A 26488-nucleotide genomic window follows, 5' to 3' on the forward strand; every position below is an offset into this window, starting at 1 on the left:
GAACCTTTGATCCCCAAAAGCTGGAAAAAGATCAGAGATAAGACATCAGCCTTGTCTAAACCTGAGGCTTTATAAACCCAGTCAGATAGTCTATGGCCAGCAATGAGATGATCTCTCCAAGGTCAGCAATGAAATAAAGTGGGAATTATCTCCCATAGCAATAAGAATTCCCAAGGGGAGAAATTGAAGGTTGGTTTGCCTGTGCAAATCAAAGCCCAATAAGATGCAAATGGGAGTTTGCAGCAAGGAAAGGAAAGGTTTATTTAAGGAAATGGCACCAAGCCGGGTGACACAGGTGAGCTAATGCTCTAAAACCTGGCTCCCCGGTGGCTTCTGGAAGATGGTTATATAGGGGGGAAAGCATTAATCATGGCGACTAAGGGAGTTAAGGGCATGGGCTCTACTTGCCTGGTCAGGGCCAGGGTAGGATGTAGTTGATCATTGCATCTGGTCCTGACTTCAGCCATGGCGTCGCTCTGTCTGATTTTCAAAGGATGTGGTCAGTAGGGTTTGTTCCACCTTCACAGGTCTGGGACTGAAACATAACTGAGGTCAAGATGTTATCTTTAGTTTGACAAAGCCTCTCTTGATCAACAAACCTGAGGCTTTGTTCTTTAAGGGAGATTGATGCTGACCAGAACTAGTTGTCCTGAGGGCTCCAGGTGAAAGGAGTGGATGGCAGTGTGTGAAGGTGGGAGGGTCTGGTCGAAAGGAGGCAAGGGAGTCACAGTGCTGTCAGGGCGAAGCTGGCTGGGATTAGGGAAAAGGTCATTTTAAAGAAATGGAGTTCCTGTGCAGTTACAGCACTAAGACAACGATGTATCTGTTAGGCTGCCAATTACCAGGCACTCACTCCATCTCAGGTAGGACACTCAGAGGTTTATAAACAGCGTCACTTAATCATCACACAGTCCAAGGAAATGGTGTTGTCAGCTCCTTTTAAAGGTGAGGAGAGAGGCTCAGAGATGAGTTGGGTGACATGCCAAGATTACACAGCTAGTAAACATCAGTAATGGAATTCTCACCAAGACGCAGCAGCCTCCAAAGACTACACCTCTAACCATTCCTTCTTCCTGTATCCTGACCCACAATCCCCCCTTTTCCTGTGTTCTGGCTGTGCCTGCTTAGAGACCTCCCGTTGGGTTGTGCAGTCGTCCAGATGGCATTGCCAACGCAGGGATGAACAATGCAGATGTTCCCCTTCTGCCCATTTATAACTGTTGTGGCCAGTCTACCACAGTTCAAATGGGAAATACCCAGAGACCAAGGATGACCCCCCCCACACACACACACACACACACACTATTCTCTCATCCCTTTCTCTTCCCTGGGCTGTGGGACATTTGGTTTCCTCATTTTTGGTTTACAGAACTGACACATACCTATCTATCCTTCTTCAGAGGAGCTCCCCAAGCTGGGAGACTTAGCCGTGACCAAGGTGGGCTGGGATGGCCTCAAACTCAACTGGACCGCAGCTGACCAGGCCTATGAGCACTTTGTCATTCAGGTGCAGGAGGCCAACAAGGTGGAGGCAACTCAGAACCTCACAGTGCCTGGCAGCCTGCGGGCTGTGGACATCCCGGGCCTCAAGGCCGCCACCCCTTATAGAGTTGCCATCTACGGGGTGATCCGGGGCTATAGGACACCAGTGCTCTCCGCTGAGGCCTCCACAGGTATCTCCTCTCCATGTTGACGCTCTCTCCCCAGGTTCCCTGCTTTCTCTCTGAGCGATCAGGGAGTCAGCTTCTCTCCATGTCTGAATCCCTTCCCTGGCCCCTTAGCTGCCGGCTGTGCATGGTCAGCAACCTCCTGGGGCTGTGCCTTGGTCCAGATGCCTTTGCATCCCGAGAATGAGCAATACAGATGTTGCCTTTTCTTACCTTCAGCTTCCAGCCTCCCCCAGACTTTATCTAATTCTACAACACATCTCTCGTCTCTATTGCATTCTCTCCAGTGCTTGGATATAACTAAAAGCCGACCCCTCCCATGTGTGAGTTATGGTGGAGCACAGATTACTTATTTTAGAGAGCCTTTTTGCTAGTTGGAAATTATCCTTTCCTATCCTGAACCCGGCAAGGGTATAAACACCGTCATTCTTGCATTTCAAAAATGTTTTAACTTAAATGTTTCTTTAAAATGCACTGAGTATAATAAGAGAACTGAATTACCCTCCTCTGGGGAATTCTCTCAGATACTGAGTCATTGTTAGAACATAAAATTAGCCAATAGCTAGACCAAAAAGGGAGAAAGAAAATCACACGATTAGGACTGGAGACCGTACCAAAGAAAAAGCCATTCATTAACAGAAGTACACCCAGCAGCATCTGAAGCAAGGAATGTCCAGGCCGTGAGTGTCAGGGACCTGGTGCCCTTTTGCTCTTTTAATCAAGAGTTGCGCCCTGGAGTGTTGGCCTTTGGATGGCACACTCCCAGCCTAGACCCAGGACGGTGCCTCACAGTCGGCTCATCACTCCTCTGAGTGACAAGGCGTCCAGTGTTTCCCATGAGCCTGCTTGTGAGCAGCCTTCCAGCATGTTTGCCACTGTTTACCTTCCTAAGGGCTGCCATTGCCTGGAAGCTCAGTAGAGGCTGTGTTGTTTGGTTTTGCATATGCCCCATTTTTAGATAATTATTGCAACAAAACTTTCATGCAAATCTTTATGTCCTAGTTGGTTCTATCAAAAATATAGCTCCACATTCTAACCTCAGTCATTTTAGTAACTCTCACCAAGATGCACATACAACACAGGCAACCACTGCATTAACGGGCCCTGAGATGCCTCAATAGTGCCACCTCGGCTGCTCTGGATGGACCTGCGGCTCATTCCTTCTCACATCCACAGACCATCCTCCTCAGAAGGCAGAGCAATCGCCCTCCGCTTCTGATCTTTCCTGCAGATCTTGTGGTTTGGATGTTCCTCATATTTTTGTAGTTGTTTTTCTTTTCAGTGACAACAACGTTCTTGCTTCTGATGAGTCAGTATTGGGGGGTGGGGGGAAGGGTCATAATTCCCTCTGCTCTGTGTTTCACCAAATCCGCTGGGACGGGAAGGCCCTCTCCTTCCTTGCCAGGGAGACAGTATTAGCTTTTCAATCCCCGCTCCTGCCTGCCCTCCGCATGGGTTATTCCTGTTGCTCAGAAAAGCTTGGGCAGGACCACCTCCAAGACAAAATGTTATTTCTTGCCTTGGCTCTTGTCTCCTCGTTGGCAATGCTATACTAGCCTTCTTGGCCCACATAGAAAGCAGTTAAGAGAGGACAAGCTATTTTAACAGACTGTGAGAATGGCTGGCCCTTGTCAGAAGGATAAAGAAAGTCCTAAGAATGGCACTGACACATTGCCAATTTCCTTCTAGTCACAAAATCAGAAGCCTCCAGGTACCATCTTGGGAGGGTAATGGCGTCAGAATTATTTAGTCTTCATTTGAATAGATGGGAGCTCCCTCAAAGCAAAGGGCGCCTGCAGTAACTTGGTCTCCTGAGTGCAAATCCGGAGCCTGGAAGCTGCCAACACTCCTATCTTTTGACCGATGGCCAGCATCCCTGAGGTGGGGCTCCTGGGAGCGTCTGGACTTAGGCACAGCAGGTCCAGCCCCAGTCATTCAGCATGTTTCTCATGCTCCAGATCCGGCAGCCTGGCCATGTGGGGCAGCTCCAGAGCGGGGAACTCTGCCATATCTTCCTTTTTGTATTTTTCTTTTAACAATCCCCCCTTTCCTCCCTCATGGGCGCTGATTGATAACACTGCTGCATTTCACCATAACCCTCCGGTATCAGATCTTTCTACCCAACTGCGGTTCTATTAACAATCTCAACCTTAAAACACAGCAGATGGTTAACTCTTATTTGTTTCTTCTCTCCAAACCCCCCCCCCCCTTTCTTTTTCAGCCAGAGAACCTGAAATTGGAAACTTAAATGTTTCCAACATAACCCCTGAGAGCTTCAATCTGTCCTGGACAGCTACCGATGGCGCCTTCGAGACCTTTACCATTGAAATTATTGATTCCAATAGGTTACTGGAGACGGTGCAATACAAAATTTCTGGTGCTGCACGAACTGCCTACATCTCAGGGCTCCGCCCTAGTAATGATTTTATTGTCTACCTCTCTGGACTTGCTCCCGGCATCCGGACCCAAACCATCAATGTCACAGTCACCACAGGTACACGTGCACGCTCCCATGTCTAACACCCTCTCTCTCCAGGGTCTTCCTTGCAGGGTGCAGCCACTCCTGGCCCATTGACCCGCGAGCCACAGTGCAGTGACTCCTCCATGATGCCAGGCTCAAGGTTATTTAACAAAACTCTCTTCCAGCAGCAGCCCAAGTGGTGCATTCGCCTTGCCTGTGTTATCACTGACCAGCACATTTACAGAGTAAAATGTATTTTGGTCCAGATTGCCATATAGAATCTGGAGAAAAGCATTTTCACCTTCAGCAACAAAACAAAGCAAAAAATACCCATAATGAGCATTGTCCCTGAGTTGGCATGACATCCACATCCATCAAAGAGGTCTTAAAAATCATTTTTGTTATCCTAGTGTCTTTCTCTTCCTAGTGCCTTTGACCTCTTAATACCCAAACATCCTGATGATTTCATGAAATTGTGTTGGTGCTATTTTTTTAATTGGGAAAACAATGAGAAAGAGCAGGTTCCTCATCAGACGCGTGCAGAGGAAACCATGCCATTCAGAACACCCCAATTCCAATGCCACCTCTAAGAGAAAAGACCAGAACATGCTGTCTGGCCCCCAGAGCAGCAAATGGTAGATGGCAAACACAGAAGATAGTCATGTTTCAACCAGGAGCTTGCTTAGCAGAAGAGAAATGGCCCTCACTTTAAATCCGTAGTGCCCATGACACACTCGACCGTAGGTGTCCCATGGTGTACCGCAAAAGAGAATAAATGAACTTGCAAAGGAGAGCCTTTTCCATTCAAAATAGCATCCTCAGCACATTGGGGGACAATGCCTTCTCTTGACAGATAACATAAGACATCACAAACTGGAAAAAAAATGTTGTTTGTGGAATAAGCTTGGGAGAATTTCTTCTTATGGTTCCCAATCTCATTCTGGAGAATTCAAGAGGGCAAAGTGTAAAACTTCACGGTTTAGTCGTATGTGTTTTGATTTGGACCCTGTGAGAGCTTTTGTGATTGACACACTTTCCTATTTTTTTTCCCCCTTAGCCAGCTCACTCTCTCACATGTGACCTAGGGCAGTGTGTCCCTCTCGTGGAAAGCTGGGAGTCTGCCTTTGAGGGCCTTCTTATAGAAGTTAGGCAGGCCAGGGGTCCTCAAACTGCGGCCCGCCGAAAACATTTATCGTGCCCGCCGGGTGTTTTTGCCGCTGCTGTGTGCATAGGAATTTGTTCATAGTTTTTTTTTAAACTATAGTCCGGCCCTCCAACGATCTGAGGGACAGCGAACTGGCCCCGTTTAAAAAGTTTGAGGAGCCGAGTTAGGCATTCGGACCACCTCCGAGGACCGTGGCACATTCTGGGTCCCGCATCTGTCATCACCGCCCTCGGAGCTCCTTCCAATCACCCTGCCCACCTTCATGGGCTGATGGGCGGGCAGTGCGCAGACCCTGGCGGTCCAACAACCACAGGCACTTCCTGTGACCAGTTCTTCACTCTCCTTTTACTTCCTTTGAGGAGCATCCCCCCAAAAATCATTCAGTCCCCATTTTTCATCCTCCTAGTTCTAGGTCTTTCTCAAAAAGTGATAGAGCCACCCAGATCAGAGCTTTAAATATAAAAAAAATACCCTTACCCCCAGTTAAGGAACTTCAGTATCAACTGCAATTTCCTTAATATGCATTCATATCTGGAGTTGCTCTGTTTGGAAAGAGTTAACCTGACTGGCTTTGGTTGAATATCTAAACCATCTTTTCATCTGATCTTGAATAATCATTTCCAGTTCCTGCCATTATCATCTGCCTGTGGTCTTTCTAATCAGAGTTTGCCTGTGTCACATTCAAAAAGGTATGTGCATGCCGCCTTGGTTCCTTGGTCAGAATGCTCAACATTCTTTTTCTCTCCACAAAGATTTTAAAAGTAGCACCACTAACAGTCAGAGAAAAGACCCTAAAGCACACCCCAAGAACCATGTGAGAGGACTCAGTGGACTCACCTTGTCCTTGAGCCTTCCTGTGCCTGCATTCCCTACAGACTGCCCTTTTTTGACATTTACTCGATCAAGCATGTTTTGTCATCCACTGAAATCTGTCACAAAGAGTTAGAGTCTCCCTCTCATTCATCATCTTGTCAGAATCTTGGTGCATGTGGTGAATATTCAGAGCAATTCAATTGGGGGAAATGTCTGTCTTTCCTGGAAGCAGGCAGCATGTCAAGGCACTGTTCCGAAGGGTTAGACGTGGTGGGAGAAAAACGTCCCTGGCTTGCATGGAACACTACCTACCATTCTCTCTCTGCGTCTTTTCTTGCATCTCACTTTTCAGCTTGGTTGCACCCTTTGGGAGACAGCTGGCAGTAAGGAGACCTGGCAGCGAGGAGCCAGGCCTTACTCAGCATGTGATTGTGTTGGCACTGCCGGTCTCTGTCTGGTCGCATGAGTAGAGTCTTAGTGTGCATCCTTAATCCGGGAGGTTGCTTCCACAGCCAAATACAGGACAAACAGAGTCCCGCTTGGAGGACTTTATCTTTTGTGGGGCTGAAGGAATCTTCCAGTGCTGTGGCTGCAAATTATGCCATCATTAGCTTCTCAAGCTGGCTGCTAAGTAGGAAATCCTATGCCCTTGCCTAGGGCTACATTCCATTTCTGAGCCAGATCTTTTTTGTCCTGAGGGACTTTGGGGCATCAAGTTATGCTGTGCAGTTGTCCAGCTAAAGTTTATACAAATGAGTCCCCTCCTTCCTGCAAATATAATAGTTGCAGCCAAACAACGCCTAAGTCCGTGGGAGGATGGGTCTGCTTCCTCCCAACCCTAAATCCTCATCCTCGTATCTTACCTTCCAAGGCTGCTGCCTCTCTCAAAATACAGGCTGGGTTGAACTTACTCTAGTGGTAGTAGTAGTTGATAAATATGCATTTAGGAGACCAGACCATATGCATCCTGGTTGAAAGCAATGGTACAGGCCCCCTGCTTTAAAAATAAGTTGCTTTTATTCCTGATTGTCTAGATTTTAAGGGACAAGAGAAACTTAACCTCAGTGGAACCATCCACCTTTCCAGATTACCCACGAGGGGAATTTCCTAATCAGAAAAAGGCAGCGTCCAACGTCAAGTTTCTCTCACGTTTGCATACACCAGGAATTTCTTAATGAAAGTCACTTCCACATTTAAAGCATTTGGGGTAAGATGTAGGTTTCCCTATGGCATATACCTTTGGGTTTCTAAGTACTGTTAAGAATGTCTCTTGGATGGATAGTAACCTTTAATGTGTACAATCCAAATAGATATACAGAAGACTGAGTAAGGAAACTTCAAAGTAGATTTTCTAAGGCACGTTCAATGGCACACCAGCTCCTTGAGATGTTCAAAGAATATCCCTCATAAAGGGTACCCATGAATCAATGTTTATGAGATGCTGGGCTAACCAAAATGAAGGTGTTTTTGTTGTTTATTTTTGAACCGAGCCAGCATTTCAGAGTCTTTAAAATGCGAATCCCTAGGGTGAGGTGTAGTCTTCGGTGTTTGCCACGTATACTTCACCAAGAAGCTGTCTTCTTGGAACAGCTTTCAGAGCTGAGGCCCTGTTACAGCCTGTGTCCTTGACACCCTTTGCATTAATCCTGTGTACTGCTCTTGTGGCTTCTTTGCTTTTCTTCATACATGAGTAGCAGATGCTCATGTCTACACTTAGAAAGAATGCAAATCTGTGCCTGCCGATGAAGCAATGGAGCCTAATGTACTACCTTTCAGCAACTATTTGGAGGGATGGATACTTCCATGTTCTGCGGCTATATTCTGAGAGGTCTACCGCTTCCTCTAATAATGTCTCTCCCTTTCTCTCTGCCCATGTTCCTTCTTCCTCTTCAGAGCCAGAGCCAGAGTTGGGCATGCTAGTTTTTAGCAATATTACTTCCGACAGCTTCCACGTGTCATGGACCGCTCCAGCTGGGCCCTTTGCAAAGATTGTTATCAATGTTAGTGATTCCCATGGGCTGCATGAGCCACAGCAAATCACAGTCTCAGGAGACGCTCAGCATGCTCACGTCACCGGCTTGGTGGAGAACACTGGCTATGACGTTAGTGTGACAGGGACCACCTGGGCAGGGGAACCTACCAGACCCCTCACTGCCTTTGTCGTGACAGGTACTTATTCAAAGGTTCTCACTTGTCTGCTTAGAATTCTGAGGTGGGAAGGGGGGTGAGGGGGGTGGTGATAGACATTCTAAAGAGAAGTTGAACCCAAAACATAGTCTTTACTCCATATATAAGTGTCTAAATGGAGAGCAAAGAGGGATCTTATGCAGCCATGCGTAGGAACTTGAGACAATGAAGTCAACAGTATAAAACTTCCACGGATGTTTATGCTCAGTTTTATAGGCTGTCTGATCCACAGTTTGGAGATTCTGGCTAAAGAGTGACTTCTACATTAATGTGGCCTAGGGCAGGAATTTTTCCATAGATCATGCTATGTAAGGCAGATAGACCATGACCTACCTGCCTCAGAAATATAATAATTTATCGTTTTCTTCTTAAAAAAATACTTCTTTAAAATTGACTTCATAACAGATTAATGAAGGTTCAACCTAGGATAATAGATAAATTCCAAGCTTAATTAAACCTTACCCATTAAACTTAACTTTTAACTTCTCTTTGAGTTACATAAAGAAATACTTTTCTATTTCCTCTCCTAAGATCATCCTAAATCAGTGGCAAAGGCTGCAAACAGTGTCGATTTACCAAATATCTAGTCTGAAAAAGAGGAGAACCAACTTTGCCATCCAGTTTTCACATTAAACCAGGACCTTCCTAGGGTCTAAATTGTGGTAAATAAGAGATGTTAATAAGTTCAAATAAGTATTGAATTGGAGGCAACATAGTCCTACAAGAGCGAGGATTTTGAGACCAGGCCTGAGTGGTTCCTAAAGCTCTCCCGCATCTTCTGAGTTATATAACCTCATCTAGTTCTTAACTGCCTGAACCCCAGTTTCCTTTTTTAAAAAAAAATATATTTTATTGATTTTTTTACAGAGAGGAAGGGAGAGAGATAGAGAGTTAGAAACATTGATGAGAGAGAAACATCAATCAGCTGCCTCCTGCACATCTCCTACTAGGGATGTGCCCGAAACCAAGGTACATGCCCTTGACCAGAATCGAACCTGGGACCTTTCAGTCCGCAGGCCGACGCTCTTTCCACTGAGCCAAACCGGTCTCAGCAAACCCCAGTTTCCTTATGTATGGGGAGAGGATACCACAGGGCCCACTGGCAGCCTTGTCACAGGAACTAAGCGGCCATGATGAGATTTAACTGCCTGGCACCCATTTCACAGATGCCTGGTCCTCTCTGCTTTCTCCCAACACTACGAGGAAAGTGGTGATCTTAAAATAAGTGGTAAACCTAGACAGAAACAAAGACCCGTGCAATCTGGACTTCCCTATTATTTTAAAGAGAATCCAAGACATGTTTTAATGTGAGATTAAAAAAGTGGTTATATATTCTGTCCCACTATCTAATGTAAATCCAATCCATCATATGGTCCCCAAACACAGACTATGGTACCTGCTTAGAGGGGCATGGGGGGCAGGCAGGGAGGCAGGGGTAGCTATGACATGAGAATCCCACTGCCCGGGAGGGGAGGAATGGCCAGCCACAGGTCCTGTCAGGCCCTGACTTGTAGCCCCTTGAAGGACCTCCCACAGAACAGAGAGAAGAGAAGGAGGTAGGGAAAGCTGGCTTTGGGAATCCTAGATCCAGTTACAGCATTGTCTCAGCTAATCCTCGAAGAGAAAAGACTGCATTTGAAAAGAAGTATATTTTAATAAGGGGGTGGGGGGGAGTACAAATAACAGGTCTTTGATGGACTAATTAGCCCGCACGCCCTCCTTTTCATCAGAATGCACTGCCTTGACAGCGTGGAGGTGCAAAGAGGCAGTTCTCAAAGCGAGGCGCCGCTTGTCTAAACAAGACTCAGCCACGGAATTTGAGCCCCTTGTCTTACCGACAAGGAAGCTTGTTTGCACAGCCCATGTGATTTCATCTTTGCCTTTGATAGAGTTATGATTCTGGGGAGATCTTTACGTGTTAAAAAAAATGTCTCAAAATAAACACCAAGTGTTTCAACATAAGTTCAGAAAAGTCCAAGCCACAGTAAAATTTCAGTCTCTGCTTAGGGGATGAGGGCATTTATTTACTTGTTCATTCACTCACCAAGCACTTCTTTTTAAAACGTTTTTCTTTACATCCCGTGGATTAGACTGTGGGCATTAGTGTAGCGGTCATTTATCTTTTTAAAGTTTCCATTTAGCTGCAGTGAAAAAGAAGGTTCTAAACTAGATGCAGCTAAAGCAGCCTTGGCCGTGGAATTCCCGGGCCCATGCCCCTCAGGTAAAAAATAAATAAGCTCACCATTATTGTTTTGCTGGAGGGGAGGCTTTGGGCCTTCACTAATCCTGCTTATGCCTCAGGACTTGCCAGCACTTGGGCTGACTAATTAGATGTTGGCTAAGGGGGTGGAAAAAACATTGAACTTGGAGTGTGATGACCTGGGTTGGATCTTAGCTGAGCCACCTAGTAGATATGTGATCTTGGACAAGTCAATGACCTCTCTGTTTCTTCAGATGTTATGGGGAGAGAAGTATTGACAGAAACTCAGCTGTTAAAAGCTCACTCCTCTTGGGAATCCCAGTGTGTGGAAAGATCCCTTGGCACCTAAAAAGTAAGAGTGCCCGGGATGCAGATGTTTGGTGAATGAATGAACAAATGACGCTAACAGAACGTACTGAAGATCCAGACATGTCCTTATTTCCTACTTTTATCCAGAAAAACAAACATCAAAGGAATTAGCAAGTCTTAGTGTTCTTTACTGGCCATAACCATAAAAATCTTACTTCCTCCTTTTTTCTCAACTTGTGAGTATGTGTCACTAATTGGCCTAATCAACTTGATTCATGGCCGTTGGAGTCAGACACTCCTAAAAGACCTTGCTCTATCACATACTTAGCTAGGTGAGTTGGCCAAGACAATCAATCTCTTTGAAGCTCAATTTTCTTACCACTATAATGCAAATAATATCTACCTCATAGGCTTCTTATGAGATTACACAAGATACCATCATCTGGCATCTAAACTCCTGACATGCATTTGCTGGGCATGTAATACATGTACTGGTTGACGGGGTATCTGCAGTGTTTGCGGAGACTTGTGCTGTCCGGCGGAGTCAGTGCTGCTAACCTGAGTTCCTTTCACTCCTCCCTTCTTTCAGAGGCTCTGCCCCTTCTGGAAAACCTAACCATTTCCGACATTAATCCCTACGGGTTCACAGTTTCCTGGATGGCATCGGAGAATGCCTTTGACAGCTTCCTAGTAACGGTGGTGGATTCAGGGAAGCTGCTGGATCCCCAGGAATTCACACTTTCAGGAACCCAAAGGAAGCTGGAGCTCAGAGGCCTCATAACCGGCATTGGCTATGAGGTTGTGGTCTCTGGCTTCACCCAAGGGCACCAAACCAAGCCCTTGAGGGCTGAGATTGTTACAGGTATTTTGATTCAAGTGAGCCATTTTCTTCCCTTCCTGGTTTCCTACCACGTAATCTATGTACCAGATCACCATAGTTTTAACATCCTTGTCCATGTGCTCTATTTAATCCATAATGTGGCCTGTTCTTTTATGTCCCCCACCCCACGTTCTCCCTCGTCGTATGTCTAATGAGCACTCCCCTTCTCCCACTCCAGAAATGAGATGTTTCCAAATTTTTCCACTTGGTGTTCCAAATCCTTTAGACCATGACTTATCCCTAGCTCTTCTGTGTTTACTCCACATCACCTTCCCCTGTGCTCATCCTGGCTGGTTCCCAGCTACATTCCAGCCTTCTCAGAGGAAATATACCAGTGAGTATATTTCAGAAACTTACACTTACCATCTCCAAGGTTCAACTATAATCTTGACAAACTTACCAGGTGGGCTCGTCATTGGAAAACCAATTACCAACTTGTTATCTTGGTAATCACTAATATCATAGATAGTCTTCAACACAGACTAAATCCATAATTTTCTCAAGACTAGTCATTCCTAGAAAAGTAGGGCATTAACAACATTAACATTCAAAAATCTGTGTTTCCCAAAGTCTTTCTAGAGCTTACTACTTCTGTAGAATTTTTCAAGCCCCACTTGGTGAAACCATGTTTAAGTAAGTTTCGGAAACACTGACTTAAAATAGGATCCTTGACCACAAGGCTTCACAGAACATCCAAATGTGCATGTGTCTCTCCAAGAGGGGCTGATTCAGGCAGTATTTCCCCAGCTTCTTGGATGGTGGGTACCTGTTAAGGAAGATTCAACAGGAATAGTGTGCTGTGAATACACTTTGGGAAACTCAGCTGTAGATTTATCTTGACATTGAGTTTTGTCTAGTTCAGGCAATCCCAGATAATACCTTGCATCCAAAGTATCTAGCACAAGAGGTTCCAAGCCTTAGTTCTACCAGCTTAACACGTATCTAATGGTTAAAGCAAGCAAGTCAAGAGTAGGAGCCTTCAGTAAAACTGCTCCAAGAAAAAAGCCAAAAGATCATAACATTTACATCATTTTAAAAGCCATTTTGCTCACGATCAAGGGAAATATAATCAGCGGTATCATCATAGGCAGCTCTACAGATCGTTAAAGCTGGTTTATTTGTCTTTTCAAAAAGAAAAGAAAAAGATCTCACAGAGGAGGATGGGCACTCGGCCACTGGAAGACAGAGAGCAAATGTAAACAAGTTCCTGGCTTTGAACTTGTTTAATAATGCAGGGGAGGGGCCAATGCTGAGTCCAGATGTGGATTTATAGGATTGCTGTTAGACAAAACTCACATATGCAAGCATCCACTCAGTTTGTATTAAATGTGTCAAGACCATCTTTTCCTTCTCCTAGGCCTGCTAGACTTGCTCATGTTGAATGATTTTCCTTTCCATCTCTCAGGACATCACTGCATACTGACATCCCCCTTGGAGAGACGATGACACATACTGATAAATGATGTTTTCTTTCCTCCTACCACCATTTTCTCCCCTTCTAGAAGCCGAGCCAGAAGTCGACAACCTTCTGGTTTCAGATGCCACCCCAGACGGGTTCCGTCTGTCCTGGACAGCTGATGAAGGGGTCTTCGACAGTTTTGTTCTCAAAATCAGAGACACCAAAAAGCAGTCTGAGCCACTGGAAATAACCCTCCTTGCCCCCGAACGTACCAGGGACATAACGGGTCTCAGAGAGGCCACCGCCTACGAAATTGAGCTCTATGGAATAAGCAGTGGAAGGCGATCCCAGCCAGTCAGTGCTATAGCAACCACAGGTACCGTACAGAAACAGGAGAGGATGGAGCCAGTCCCCACCTGGGGGCTTCTCCTCCCAGGGCTGGGAAATCACAGGGGCTTTCGGCGAGACAAGCTCGCGTTGAGATCCTGGCTCTCTTGATTACAGAAGGGGTGACTGTGGGTAATTTGGCTAAGTCTTTACACAAAAAGAGTCTGATGCCATTTAATTAATGGCATTGTGAGGATTAAATGAGATAATTCATGAAAAGCTCAAAGCAGAGGACTGGCACATAGCAAAGGAGATATATATACATATTCATTATCATTACTACATCATCATTATCATTACAATGACTGCATTTTTTTCCATTCCAAAGACTTCTCCTTCTACCTATTATCTCATCATTTTTTACCCAGAGATACGCTTCCTGATTCTTTGGTCAAATGTTCAAACTATACTCTGCAAGGATAATGGGGAATAGTACCTTCACCTATAAAATTAATATGTATAAAGTGCATGTGTGAATAATCAGTACTGTGAACAGGAGGGAAGGAGGAAGCTGGCAAGGTTAGGAGCTGCTCTTCAGGAAGCTTTCTGGTTTTATTCGATACTTACAGCAGCTCTAAAAGGCACAAGAGGGGGAAATGAAAACCCCTTTCCATACGAGTTGTTTCAAGGAGAATAAAGGAAGATGGTTACTAGCATGACTTTTTATTATAATGATAATATGAAAACTAAGAGGGCTCTTTAGAAGGAAAAGGAAAGACCTACTGCAGGTGCGTGAATTCCTTCTCAGGACTGAGGGGAATGGAGCATAGAGATGGCTGTTGAAAGAGGAAGCAGAGAGAGAGAATCACAAAACCACAGAAGTGATCTGAGAGACCAGAGAACTGATGTAGTCCAGCCTCTTCTGGTTGTGCATCTCGTGAAGAATCTGAAGAAAGGTAAAGCGGTTAGTCTAAGGTCACAAGGTCAAATTGGGGGTAGACCCAAATTCCAACTTAATTTAATACTATTAACCATAAGCAGGCTGGATGACAGATAATCAATGACTATACAGGGGTGGGCAAAGTAGGTTCACAGTTGTGAGTACAGAAACAACAGTTTATTCTTGCAATATTATTTATTAATTATTATATTATTTACCATACACACAACTGTGAACCTACTTTTGTCCACCCCGTACATACTTGCCATCTCTGACAGGCATGGGGTGTAACACTGGCCCAACCTTCTCTTTACCAGAGATGGTATTTTGTGATGTAAAGTTTCAGGGCCTATTGAGCTCCAAGAAGCCCCTATAGAAATCACAACCAATATTTGTACATGTGGAAGAAATGCTGAATCCAGGCAGCCATTCAGCCAAGGGAGAAAGCCCATTCCTTATTAACAAGGACACCCCACCCCCGGGATGTGGATCTGTGTCTCCTTCCTCCCCCCAACCCCGCCTGTGGCTGCCCATAAAACAACTGCAGATCAGAGGCAGAGCCTGGTTTTGACCTTGGTTTATAAACACTGTTTCTCAAAGTTTACTTCGGATTGCTGATTTTGTTTTGCTGGTCTTTTCTGGAGGCCCTGCAGTTCCAAAGCCAAAAGGAGAATGAATAATCATGATTTCTCTTAAGTAACAAAAGAAAAGGCAGAACCTACTTTTTTTGGAAAGCCCTTGCTTTGATTTCTTTCTCTGGGGCCTTGTAGATCACAAAGAGAAGTGTGTGTGTGATTGTGTTCGTTGCTTACTAATAGATCTCAGAGAAATCACATACACCTTATTTACGTAACTTAGGTTATGACTTGTGCACTCCTTCTAGCTGTCATTCCCTGCATTTACAATGGCGCCTCTTCCCTTGTGTGGTTTGAGACCCTCCTTCACTGCAGCCTCCCTTTGGGAGGTCCAGGGTTCCCCGGGGCTTCTTTTTCCTCTGGGAAGTTCAATGCCAACATGCACCTGGGCACCAGCTTGGGGGGAGGGGGGGGAAGGCAGAAGAGACAGAAAATAGTTTAAATTCCAGTCACCGAGTAAAATGACTTTGTCATTCTTTTCTGGAGGTTCTTTAACTTGTCCCCTTTGGGAGTCCCAGACATGCACCCCCAAGGCCAATGGGGGTAGTCAATGCCCCTTTTCCCAACTCCCAGAATGTTCCTCTTCCCACTGCACCCCACCCTTCCCAGCCAAACAGCCTCTTCACTCCTCCACTCAGTTCTAGTTCAGATGCATTTGAAACCACACACCTCAGCGCTGCAATGACATTGTGTCTGGGGCCTGGGTCAACGTGTCTGCAGAGACACTTGTTTGGCAGTCCTGCCTTCTATCTGACCCAGCTCTTCATGCGGAAGGAGACACGCTACAGTAACAAACAGCCGCCCACACTTAGGTAGGCCTGTGGTCCAAAAATACCACACACACTGACCCCGATATTCCACCATTACTGTGGATTCAGGAGTGCATGATGGACGAGGCTACTGATGCCTGTGGTTTCTAAGAGAACACTGGGGTCTAGCGAAGAAAGCTGTGGTCTCAAGATAAACCTTCTAAAACGGGCCAGGACCTGCATCAGTGAGGTCGGCAGGAGAGCCATAGTGCCTAAGCTTACACCTCAGCTGGCCTCGCCTACATCTTCCCTGGGGGCTGCCTCAGAATCCAGGGTGGCCCATGGCAGAGTCACATGGGAAAGAAATGAAGGAAAGAGCGACCATGTTTACCGAGTTCTTGCTGCATGCCAGATATACCCATTGTGTCTGTTTATCCTCAAACATTCCTGAAGGTCGGCACCCTTTATCATGGGACAGATGGAGCAACTGAGGCTCCCGGAAGTGAAGGGTCCTGCCCAGGTTGTCCAGGCTCTCTGTGGTATTTGGACAATCAGATCATACAGGCTCCAGAGCTCTTGTGGTTTCCAAAGCTCTCCAGGAGAGGACAGCCCAAGGCAGCCGCCGAGTCTGAGGGTGGCTACCAGCTTGCAAGAGGAAGCCGTGGGAGGAGAGAAAAGGACAGAAATGGGGAGAGGGAAAAACACCCTCCCCAAAGCGGTCTGTGGGTTTCAGAACTTCATGATCAACGTGGATTGGAGAGGGGAACAGATAGATGAAGCGAGATCCCTAGAGACCTGAAAACTGTTTCCTGGATTCTCTGATGAAGCACGGTCTGCTAAAGAGGGCAGGAAGCCAAGCCAAAAAACACAGAGAAAAAGCCAAAGGACACGGGGTGTCGGGGAGGCACAGCTCTCCCACAGGTGGACCCAGTGTCCAGGGTGTTTGCCTTGGTGATGGGCCCAAGGTTCCTCCCCTGGCTCTCGACCTCCATCCAGTTCTGGGAATGGGTTTGCCGGGGTCAGTGTCCATGTGAACATCATTTCCAGAATCCTGGGGTTGCGCTCAGTTCTGCTGCCCAGTCCTGGGCTCCAGAAAGGTCACACCAAAAGAATGTTCATTGGAAAACTGAGCCTCGGTTTCCTCCTATGTCAAATGGGTAACCGTACCTTCCTCTTAGGGCTTTCTGAGTCAGGGCTAACCCTTATCAGTTGCAAAGAACTATACAGTTGTCAAGTCTTGGTACCCTTTAATGAAAGGAGCTAGAAAGCCAAGATTTTTCAAAATGCTAAAATCCAGAATTAAAGGAGGGTGTATTACCCACACTTCCTTAGACATCAGCTTCGGGGCTAACATTCTCCCTAAATGAAACCAAGTGGAGGTCTACAGCCCTGGGCCCTGTACCTGAATGAAAGGCGGGTTGTTCCTATCAAGTCATAACTTGACCACAAAGCACTACACTCTCCATCCTAAAGGCTTGGCCCAGACACAGTCGAGGGGCTGAATTTTTCTGGATAAGGAATCCAGAAAGCATCTTTGGTGAGCAAGGTAGTTAACTTTTCTGCATTTCTCCTGTGTTTTCTCCGTGACAGCCATGGGCTCCCCAAAGGAAATTCTTTTCTCCGACATCACTGAAAACTCGGCTACTGTCAGCTGGATGGCGCCCACCGCGCAGGTGGAGAGCTTCCGGATTACCTATGTGCCCATTGCCGGAGGTAACGGACCGGGGAGGGGATGGGAGGAGGAGCCTGGAGGGTTTGGGTGGAATAGTAAAGAGATCATTCCTCTCCTCTCCTTCCCAGCATCATGGCCACCCTTATGCTTGAGGCCATCTGAATAGACTTCAAGGTCCTTAGAAGACACAACCTTGGGAGGGTCATTTTAGGAAGACACCTTCCAGTGCTCACATTCTAACATCTCTGAGAAATAGGTCCCCAATATTGCGTCCACACAATGACCTTCTCTCTCTGAGCACGCTCATCCGGAAAGCTGGTCTTGACCTGGCTGTATGTGAGGTCTCACCCTTGGGTCTGTCTCTCAGGAAAGGACAGGAAGTTGTGACTCAGTAGAACTGGGAGTTCTCGTTTAGAGCACATGGGCTGTAACAAAGACCACGGAGGAAACAGTCCAGTCTGTATAAAACCATCTGTCAGGTAGTGAGCTCCCTGCTAGTGGCAGTGTATACAGAGAGAATGCTAGACAACCTCTTCAGAGGAATGCTATGCTGTAGCATCTCTGTGGGGAGTTTGGCCAGGTGATGTCCAAGCTCCTCACCAGCCCTGAAATTCTAAGAAATATAAATTTTGGACTTTTTAATAGCTATAGGAGTATAAACTTGACCATGACTGACTTCTTTTCTTAAACAGTAGAACCTCGGCTAGTAAGGGAGCCTATTTATCCCTAACCTAAGACAACGGGGGTTAAATATATTAGATATACATCACATAGTGAGTTTACCATATTCTCGCTGAGAAAAATAAATGAAATTTACTCAAAATGACAGCTCTCTACTGAACGGAAATTTGCCACTTTTAGCACATTGTGACCATGTTTTTCCTCTCCTGGCTTGGTTTTTGGCATCTGCTTGGATGGGAAAAAAAACATTATACAAAAAGTAAGAACTCTTCTCTTATGCCAGACGGTAGGAGCAAATGAGAAGTCAAGAAAATGGTGTTGGATAAAGATGCAGTGTCATTTCCAAGTTGGATACGCCCATTCGTGGCGGCAACAGTGAGTAGGTTTCAGTGAGGCTCAGCAGTCCCCATGTTGCTTTCACTGTGTTCCAGGTACGCCCTCCACGGTCACTGTGGACGGAACCAAGACTCAGACCAAGCTGACAACACTCTTACCGGGAGCCGAGTACCTTGTCAGCATCGTGGCCATGAAAGGCTTCGAGGAGAGCGAGCCCGTCTCAGGAACGTTCACCACAGGTGAGGCTCTCGCCTTCAGCAGTATTGCTCCATGCTCAGCAGCCGGGAAATGTTTATATTTAGAAAATCTTAGTGGGGAGTAGACTGGACTTGGAGCACCACAGCCCTCATTTCTGGTCCATCCCCAGCCTCTCACGGGCTGCGGATCCTTGACTTCATCCTTAACCTCGCTGGGCTTCCCATTCCTGGGGCCATATGGAAGAAAAAGCACAAGTTTGGGAGTCATCCTGACCTGGGTTGAAATCTCAAGTCAACCACTTGTAGGTACATGAGCGGTCAGTTCATTTCTTTGGGCTCTACTTTCCTTCTCTAGGAAATGGGTACAATTCTGCTTCCTTTGCTGTAAGGATCACGTGGAACTATATAGGTAAAGCATCTGTAATATGATGACTTCACACAATCAGCCTCCTACCCTCCCTGGCCTGGTACTCCGGAATCACAAGAGATCTGCAATGGTGACAGCTGCAGAATAACTGCTCCCAATTGAGCAGCTACTGTATTCCAGGCACTGTTACTAATCCCTTTGTGGTTGCACCATTAAAATAGCTGCTATCATTCCCATTTTACAGAGGAAACCACTGAGCCCCAGGGCCCTATAAATCATAAATGCTGGAAACAAATTTGAACTGAGGTCAGTCGCACTCCAAACTCTGCATTCTCCTAAAATAAAGGATCATTTTCCTATTATAACCAGATCTGGGCAACACACAGTAAGGAGGGGAAATAATGAATTTCATTGAAAGAGAATGAAGTGGAAAATTTCTCTTCAGGCAGCCATGTCTCTAAACAATTGATCCTTTGATAGATGAGCAATTATCCAGCCTAATCCATTCAAGGATGCAAAGAATGGGCCTCGTAGAAGTTTTTAAAAATATCCTCATAGCCTCAAAGAGTTTATAATATGCAATTAAAACATCCCATCTGAACCCAGAGTCCTGTCCACCCTTATTTCCCCATCGAAATCTTTCATTCATGGATTCTCACAGCAACACATGGCAAGAGCCAGATGCCTTTCTTCGCGAGGCCCCGTTGTCCTGGTCAGTGGCAGGCGGGTCTGAACAGGCCTGGTGAAGCAGGAAGAACTTGGAGCGGACAGTGTGGGCCCCCAAAGTACTCTGCCCTCCTGACTGGGAGGCCAGTCCTGGCATCTCTTGGGGCTCAGGCACGTCATCTGCAAACGAGCTCCTGATGGTGGCCTCGGTGCTCCGGGCTGTGGTCCTGGAATAGTTGAGTGGTGAATGGGAATGCAGGAGAGTCATGCTGAGCTTGCTTTCTGAGAAAGCGGTGCTGGTAGCAACAGTGATCAGTCACATGGGCCCAGGCCCTGTGAATATCCATCCTTTCTCAGGACGAGTCACTTGGAGATCATGTCTACTTTATCATAAACTCTTTGAGACTATGATGATATCAGATAACTTTAATAGTCCATTAATAACACCCCCTAGCACATATCACACACTTTGCCTAGTTCATGCTTACAGCAGCCAGCCTTGGACGACTGAAGAAAGAGATGTTTGGAGAAGGGAAATGACGTAGGCCACACAGACCCTAGACAGAGAAGCCCAGGTAGAACACAGACCCCCAGCCTCCAGAGTCCAGGTCCATATCATCTACAAGCCATCTAATCAGGGCTCTCACTCAAAGCCCAGAAAAGCTTCGGACAGCCTTCACTCCAAAAGTTCCCTCTGTTTTTGTAGGTTCTTTCCCTTGGGTTCTACCATGATGATAACCCTCATGTGTTTAGCCTTTCCATTTTATACAGCGTATCTCAACATATAACATATGACAATCAGAAGAACACTGAGGATACAGTCAGGCAGAATTACTATCCCCATTTTACAGATGGGGAAATAGAGTCAAGGCCAGCAAGGAAAGAAGTTGTGACTCAAACCCAGGTCCCCTTGGCGCCAAGCTTAAGACTGGAAACTTTCCATGCAGCTGACACTGTGTCCCAAACCAGGAGTCGCAAGCAGCATAGAGAGCTGTGGTCTGAGGTCCTACCCATGGCTGCTTATCTCTCTAACACATTACCGTCTCTCTCTGCAGCTCTGGACAGCCCATCTGGCCTGGTAACAGCCAACATCACCGACTCTGAAGCCTTGGCCATGTGGCAGCCAGCCATCGCCCCTGTGGACAGCTACATCATCTCCTACACAGGGGAGAGAGGTAAGCTTGTGTCCAAGGCCCTCCCCACTCTGAGGATGTCTGTTCTGTAAACTCTCCCCATTCTCCCTTCTCTGGCCACATTCAGTAAAGGGTGACAGAAATGCATGGGAGTCTGGGAAGGCCAGCAGTGCCCTTGTGGCTCTCAATTGCCACCTCAGAACAGGAGCTGGGGATAGGTGTGGAGGGGCCTGGTCAGGGGGAGGCAAGGAGGCCCTGCCCATATTCCTCTGCTTGTTGTCAAGTGAAAAAGTTTCCATGTTGTAGTTACGTCAAGGGAATCCAGTAGGCATTTAAGAAAAACAAAATGGACCACCCGAGCCTGTCCATGCTTCCCCAGCCTGTCCTCCTCTCCTGCGAGGGTCTCCCCCTGTAGGCATGAGCACCCTCCCTAGGAGGCAGCTCTCATCTCTTACAAGGAAGGAGTTCAGACCTCACATCTTAAATAGGCTGTGTTGGGTGGTGCTGGGGAGCCTGGGCTTCTCAGAGGCCTCAGGGGAAGCCAGGAGTAGCAAATTTGACTGTGAAATCCTTGTCTTTGCAAGCATCTCTGCTAATTTACTCAGTGTGCAAATTAAACACTTGTTTTGGGGCACTAGCACACAGCCACCAGAACATTAAACTCAAATCCAAATAAAAGAGGAAAGAAAGAGCAATAGATTCCTTTCCACTGAATGAACCCATACTTTTGTAATGAACTCCTCCAGGAAAAAGTGTTACTATTTTCATCTCAATGCAAATCCAAGTTTTATATCTGAGGGCTCAGTATTGTTTTACCTTCAGTGACAATAGGAGAAGGCACCTTAATCTGTGTCCTGGGCCTCTGAGCATCTTAACTCAGACCCAGCAGCCACCTAAGAGAGTTCTTTGTGAGGGCAGAGCCTGGGAGATGAAGGGGAGGAGCAGTGTTTGCATTTATTCTTTTTAAAAATATATTTTTATTGATTTCTGAGAGGAAGGGAGAGGGAGAGAGACAGAAACATCAATGATGACAGAGGAACATCATTGATCGGCTGCCTCCTGCCTCTCCCCTACTGGGGATCGAATCTGCAACCTGGGCATATGCCCTGACCGGGAATCAAACCATGACCTCCTGGATCATGGGTCAATGCTCAACCACTGAGCCATAACTGCCAGGCTGCGTGTATCCTTTTTATTCTTCAAATCGTAAATATTCTCTAAGCAGAGACTCTACAGAGTCTGAGAAGATGGTATTGTCTCAGCAAAAATATATCAGGGTACAGCTCAGAGGAATCACGGAAATGCTAGCTGCCTGGAAAAGGGCTTGGTCTAGGGCAGTGATGGCGAACCTATGACACGCGTGTCAGAGGTGACACGCGAACTCATTTTTTTGGTTGATTTTTCTTTGTTAAATGGCATTTAAATATATAAAATAAATATCAAAAATATAAGTCTTTGTTTTACTATGGTTGCAAATATCAAAATATTTCTTTATGTGACACGGCACCAGAGTTAAGTTAGGGTTTTTCAAAATGCTGACACGCTGAGCTCAAAAGGTTCGCCATCACTGGTCTAGGGGGTGGCGTGGGAGGTTCATACATGTTGTGGTAGGGTGACCACCTCTACCAATTTGTCCAGGGCTTTCCCAGTTTTAGCGCTAAAAGCCTCACAGCCTGGGGAACCCCTCAGTCCCTGGCTTGCCTGGGTTGTTGGTCCAGTGGGTGGAAATGAACACACACCCGGGCCCTGGTGTTTGGTGTCCACGTCAGACCTGACGACGGGTCTCAGAAGCAGTAACCAGGCTCTGGCGTGCCTGCTGCCTGACTTTTGAGGTCTCCCAGCCTAATGATTTGACATTTGGCAAATTATAAAAGCACATGTAAGTAAGTAAAAGAGAGAGGGACAAGGCATGGGACAGATTAAACGTGGGTAGCCCCAGGCTCGGATATATCACCTGCTCCTCTCCCCTGGCCAGTCCTTGTCCCAGCGACAGCAGCTGGAAAATTCTCCTAACCCCCAGTTCCCCTTCCTTCTGATTTGGTGCCTGGAAAAATTCAGTCTCCATATCATAAATCTTTTGTATGTGAAATGAGTGCTCAAGAGAGAGAAAGGGGCGTGAGGCATGTCTGCGGGGTCACTGAAAGTGTGTTAGAAGGAGGTGTGTGCGTCATTGGCCGAGCCTGCTGATGGCTCCGACCAGAAGCAGTAACTGCCTGGGTTTGTGTATTTCATGTTCAGTGCCAGAAATCACACGGACGGTGTCTGGGAACACGGTGGAGTATGTGCTGACCAACCTGGAGCCTGCCACGGAGTACACGCTGAGGGTCTTTGCAGAGAAAGGGCCCCAGAAGAGCTCCACCATCAGCACCAAGTTCACAACAGGTAAAGAGACACCGAGAGCGGGAAGATGCCAGCCATGGCCCCTCCGAAACAGCCACTCTCTCCAACTTCCTTCCTAAGACAGATCCTGGCAGTGGGATGCTCAGCGTCAGCCACATCAACCACTGCCAGTTCCACCAGGACCTGAAGCAGCACACCAGGTCCTTGTGAACCAAAATGACCTGCTCTCCCCAGGGACTAGGAAGCAATTTTAAAACCAGAGCTTTTAAGTGGAAAACCAGACCCCCAGTGGAAATCCAGTATTTAATGATCCATGTTCTAGGCAGGGAAATATTCTAAGAGAATGATTTTTCCAGGCAAGTTTTCCTAGATGGCCGTTGGGTTTCTATACGCAGATCCTTTTACACACTGTAGGGAGGAGGGCCTTGGAGGAGGCCTCCTCTCAGGGATGAGCACCATCAGCATCCATCTGTCCTCTTGTTTAGGAATAAGGTACATTAGTGAATGTGTTCACAGCTCTGTCTCTCCCCATCCAACCAAGGCCATGCTGGGCTCAGGAAAACGTGGCCCCTAGGATGAGAGGAACCCCAGAGAATCTATGTCTTTGGAGATTATATGGCTCAACCTCCTCATGTACAGATGGGGAAGGTTCCACCCAAGGTCATCCAGGACAATGGTGGGGAAGGATGTGGCCCCAGGCCTCCTGATGCCTGGCCAGGGATTTTTGTCCTACATTGCTGACTGATTTGCTATGGATTGTCTTCTCTTCTCCAGACCTTGATTCTCCCAGAGACTTGACTGCTACTGAGGTCCAGTCAGAAACTGCCCTCCTCACCTGGCGAGCCCCCCGGGCACCTGTCACCGGTTACTTATTGGTGTATGAATCCGTGGACGGTACAGTCAAGGTACGTTGAAGTATATAAATAAATCCCCATGGCTGGTTGAAACATTTACATTATCCTCAGAGTAGGGAAGAATGATCTGGGTGTGCTTCTCTACCCAGTGCAACTGGGAAACTGAAAAAACACGAACAGGGCTGGATGCCAGACCTTCTGAATCACAGGCTCCAGCCTCTCATTTTTACCAGGCTCCAGAGTCGGTAGCCAGCCCAGGTCAAGAGCCATGCTCAGAAGACGAGGACATTTTTGGTGCTGGGTTCTTGGTCCTTTATTATTTGATTGAGCAAAAGCTAAAGGCTTCTTCTGTGTTCTGGCCATATATACATCTATTGTCTCCCAGATGGCATCACTCCATGCTATGTTGAAATACACATCACCATGTTCTTATGACATTAGCTGTTAATACTGTTTACAGAAATGGTTCATACTATTTACTTTCTCTACCCACAAACTTTTTTCTTTTACTTTGTAATTTGAAATAACTTCAGACCTTCCCACAAATGAGATTTTCCAAACTGAACTTGTTACTGAGTTTTTAATTTTGGTCATTGTTCTTTATATTCCCAGGATCTTATACTTATTCTCTGCACATTCATCCGTTTCTAGTGTATTGTTTGTGTTCCCTGCATCGTCTTCTCTTTATCTAGGAAGATACATGTTACCGTGATTTTGTTCCACAACCTGCGTAGCTCTTCCTTCTGTTTCGCTGCTGCTGGTTTGGTTGAGGTCTCCACTGTTCCTGTTGGAGACGTCCCGCAATGTCTGTCGTTTTGTGCTGGAGCCAAGAAGGAAGCTTATTGGGAGTTCCAATCGCACTATAGGCTTGGCAATGTTGGGGCTCACGGTAGAGTGATGGGGCAAGTGACCAGCAATCTTTAGGGGGTCTCCCTAGTACCAGTGCTGTCAGCCTTTTCTCTTGAGCTACTCCAAGGATCCTCCAACTCCTCCAGGCCCGGCTGCCAGAAGCCTCGCTGGAGAAAGCGTGGCTCCCACTGTGCAGGCCTGGGTCTAGGGCAGTGATGGCGAACCTATGACATGCATGTCAGAGGTGACACGTGAACTCATTTTTTTGGTTGCTTTTTCTTTGTTAAATGGCATTTAAATATATAAAATAAATATCAAAAATATAAATCTTTTTTTTACTATGGTTGCAAATATCAAAAAAATTCTGTATGTGTCACATCGCACCAGAGTTAAGTTAGGGTTTTTCAAAATGCTGACACGCCGAGCTCAAAAGGTTCACCATCACTGGTCTAGGGTGATGCCGTGGCCTCCTCTGCAACTGGCCCTGGTGGACTTGAATCCAGAGTCTCTGCCTGGCTCAGCCTTTCCAGGGACTAAACATCAGCCTTCCTTCTGGACGTGAAGAACAGTGTGCAGACTGTCAGAGCGGGAGATCTGTTTCTCATACAGTTTTAAACAAACTGTTATTCAGCCCTTCCCCACGCTGGCGGCATCTTTGCTTTTGCATACATTCCATTCCTGAACTTGCTGGGCTCTGGGGCATTCATCATAGAGCCTCTGCCAGGCTCTGCCCCGCCTCTACCCCCAGCTCTCTCCATTCCGTCCCTCCATGTCATGGCACCACACACTTTCTGTCTACCAAGATCCTGTTGACATCACATGCCTGTGGCCATCTCCTCAGCTATTCCCCTCACTTTGGGGGTTTATAGTTTATATCCATTTACCATCATTTTACTGGGCATCAGAAGCAAGTAGAGATAAACTGGCATGTCTACTCTGCCGTGCTTAACCAGAAGTAGACACGCATTTCTAGTTACTCTCATGGCCCTTCTCAGAGTCAGTATAACAATGCACTCCCTCCCTGTTTGAACAGAGACATGTCCTGCTCTCTCTGGGTAGCAGTGTCCACATCCATAAAATGAGCACAATGGGCCCATGGTCTCTCAGGTCCCTTCCTGGTCAGGCATTTCAGGACTTGGTGTTTACCTGAAGTCCGAACCTCATTTCAGTGCATCCTAATTGCCTGGAAGATGATTTTGCACAGCAGCCTAGAGAGCTGATAGGTAATTGTATCCCCAAGTAATTCAATGAACCCAGCTTTGTACTTGATCCTTCCCCAAGGGCCAGACCTAGGGACCACACGAAGGTCACTGGATCACTGGTATCAAAGCTTGAGCACTTACCTGGGTTGACTTTCCTGTATGTCCAATCCCTGCTTTATGTGTTTCACTCAAGAAAAGCAGGCCTGGCCAGTGTTGCTCAGTGGTTGAGCACTGACCCACGCTCTAGGACAGTGATGGCAAACCTATGACACGCGTGTCAGAGATGACACACGATCTCATTTTTTTGGTTGATTTTTCTTTGTTAAATGGCATTTAAATATATAAAATAAATATCAAAATATAAATCTTGGCTTTACTATGGTTGCAAATATCAGAAAATTTCTATATGTGACATGGCACCAGAGTTAAGTTAGGGTTTTCAAAATGCTGACATGCCGA

General features: G+C 46.4%; 1 protein-coding gene across 13 annotated transcripts in view; it reads left to right on the forward strand.

Moving 5' to 3' along the window:
* Positions 1-26488, forward strand: part of TNC (tenascin C) — an 88882-nt gene that overhangs the window by 52146 nt on the left and 10248 nt on the right. For 3 of the 13 annotated variants that reach the window (XM_059657855.1, XM_059657856.1, XM_059657857.1), the window contains 6 exons: positions 13185-13457; positions 17323-17445; positions 18517-18660; positions 20707-20826; positions 23023-23166; positions 23899-24029. In XM_059657855.1, the coding sequence (XP_059513838.1) occupies positions 13185-13457; positions 17323-17445; positions 18517-18660; positions 20707-20826; positions 23023-23166; positions 23899-24029 (935 nt within the window). Of the gene's footprint in view, positions 1-1400; positions 1674-3888; positions 4162-7999; positions 8276-11391; positions 11665-13184; positions 13458-17322; positions 17446-18516; positions 18661-20706; positions 20827-23022; positions 23167-23898; positions 24030-26488 lie in introns of all 13 variants that reach the window. The other 10 variants (XM_059657844.1, XM_059657846.1, XM_059657848.1 and 7 more) reach the window with 7 other exon arrangements.

Source organism: Myotis daubentonii, chromosome 11 (genome assembly GCF_963259705.1).
Source record: "Myotis daubentonii chromosome 11, mMyoDau2.1, whole genome shotgun sequence".
NCBI classification, from domain to species: domain Eukaryota; kingdom Metazoa; phylum Chordata; class Mammalia; order Chiroptera; family Vespertilionidae; genus Myotis; species Myotis daubentonii.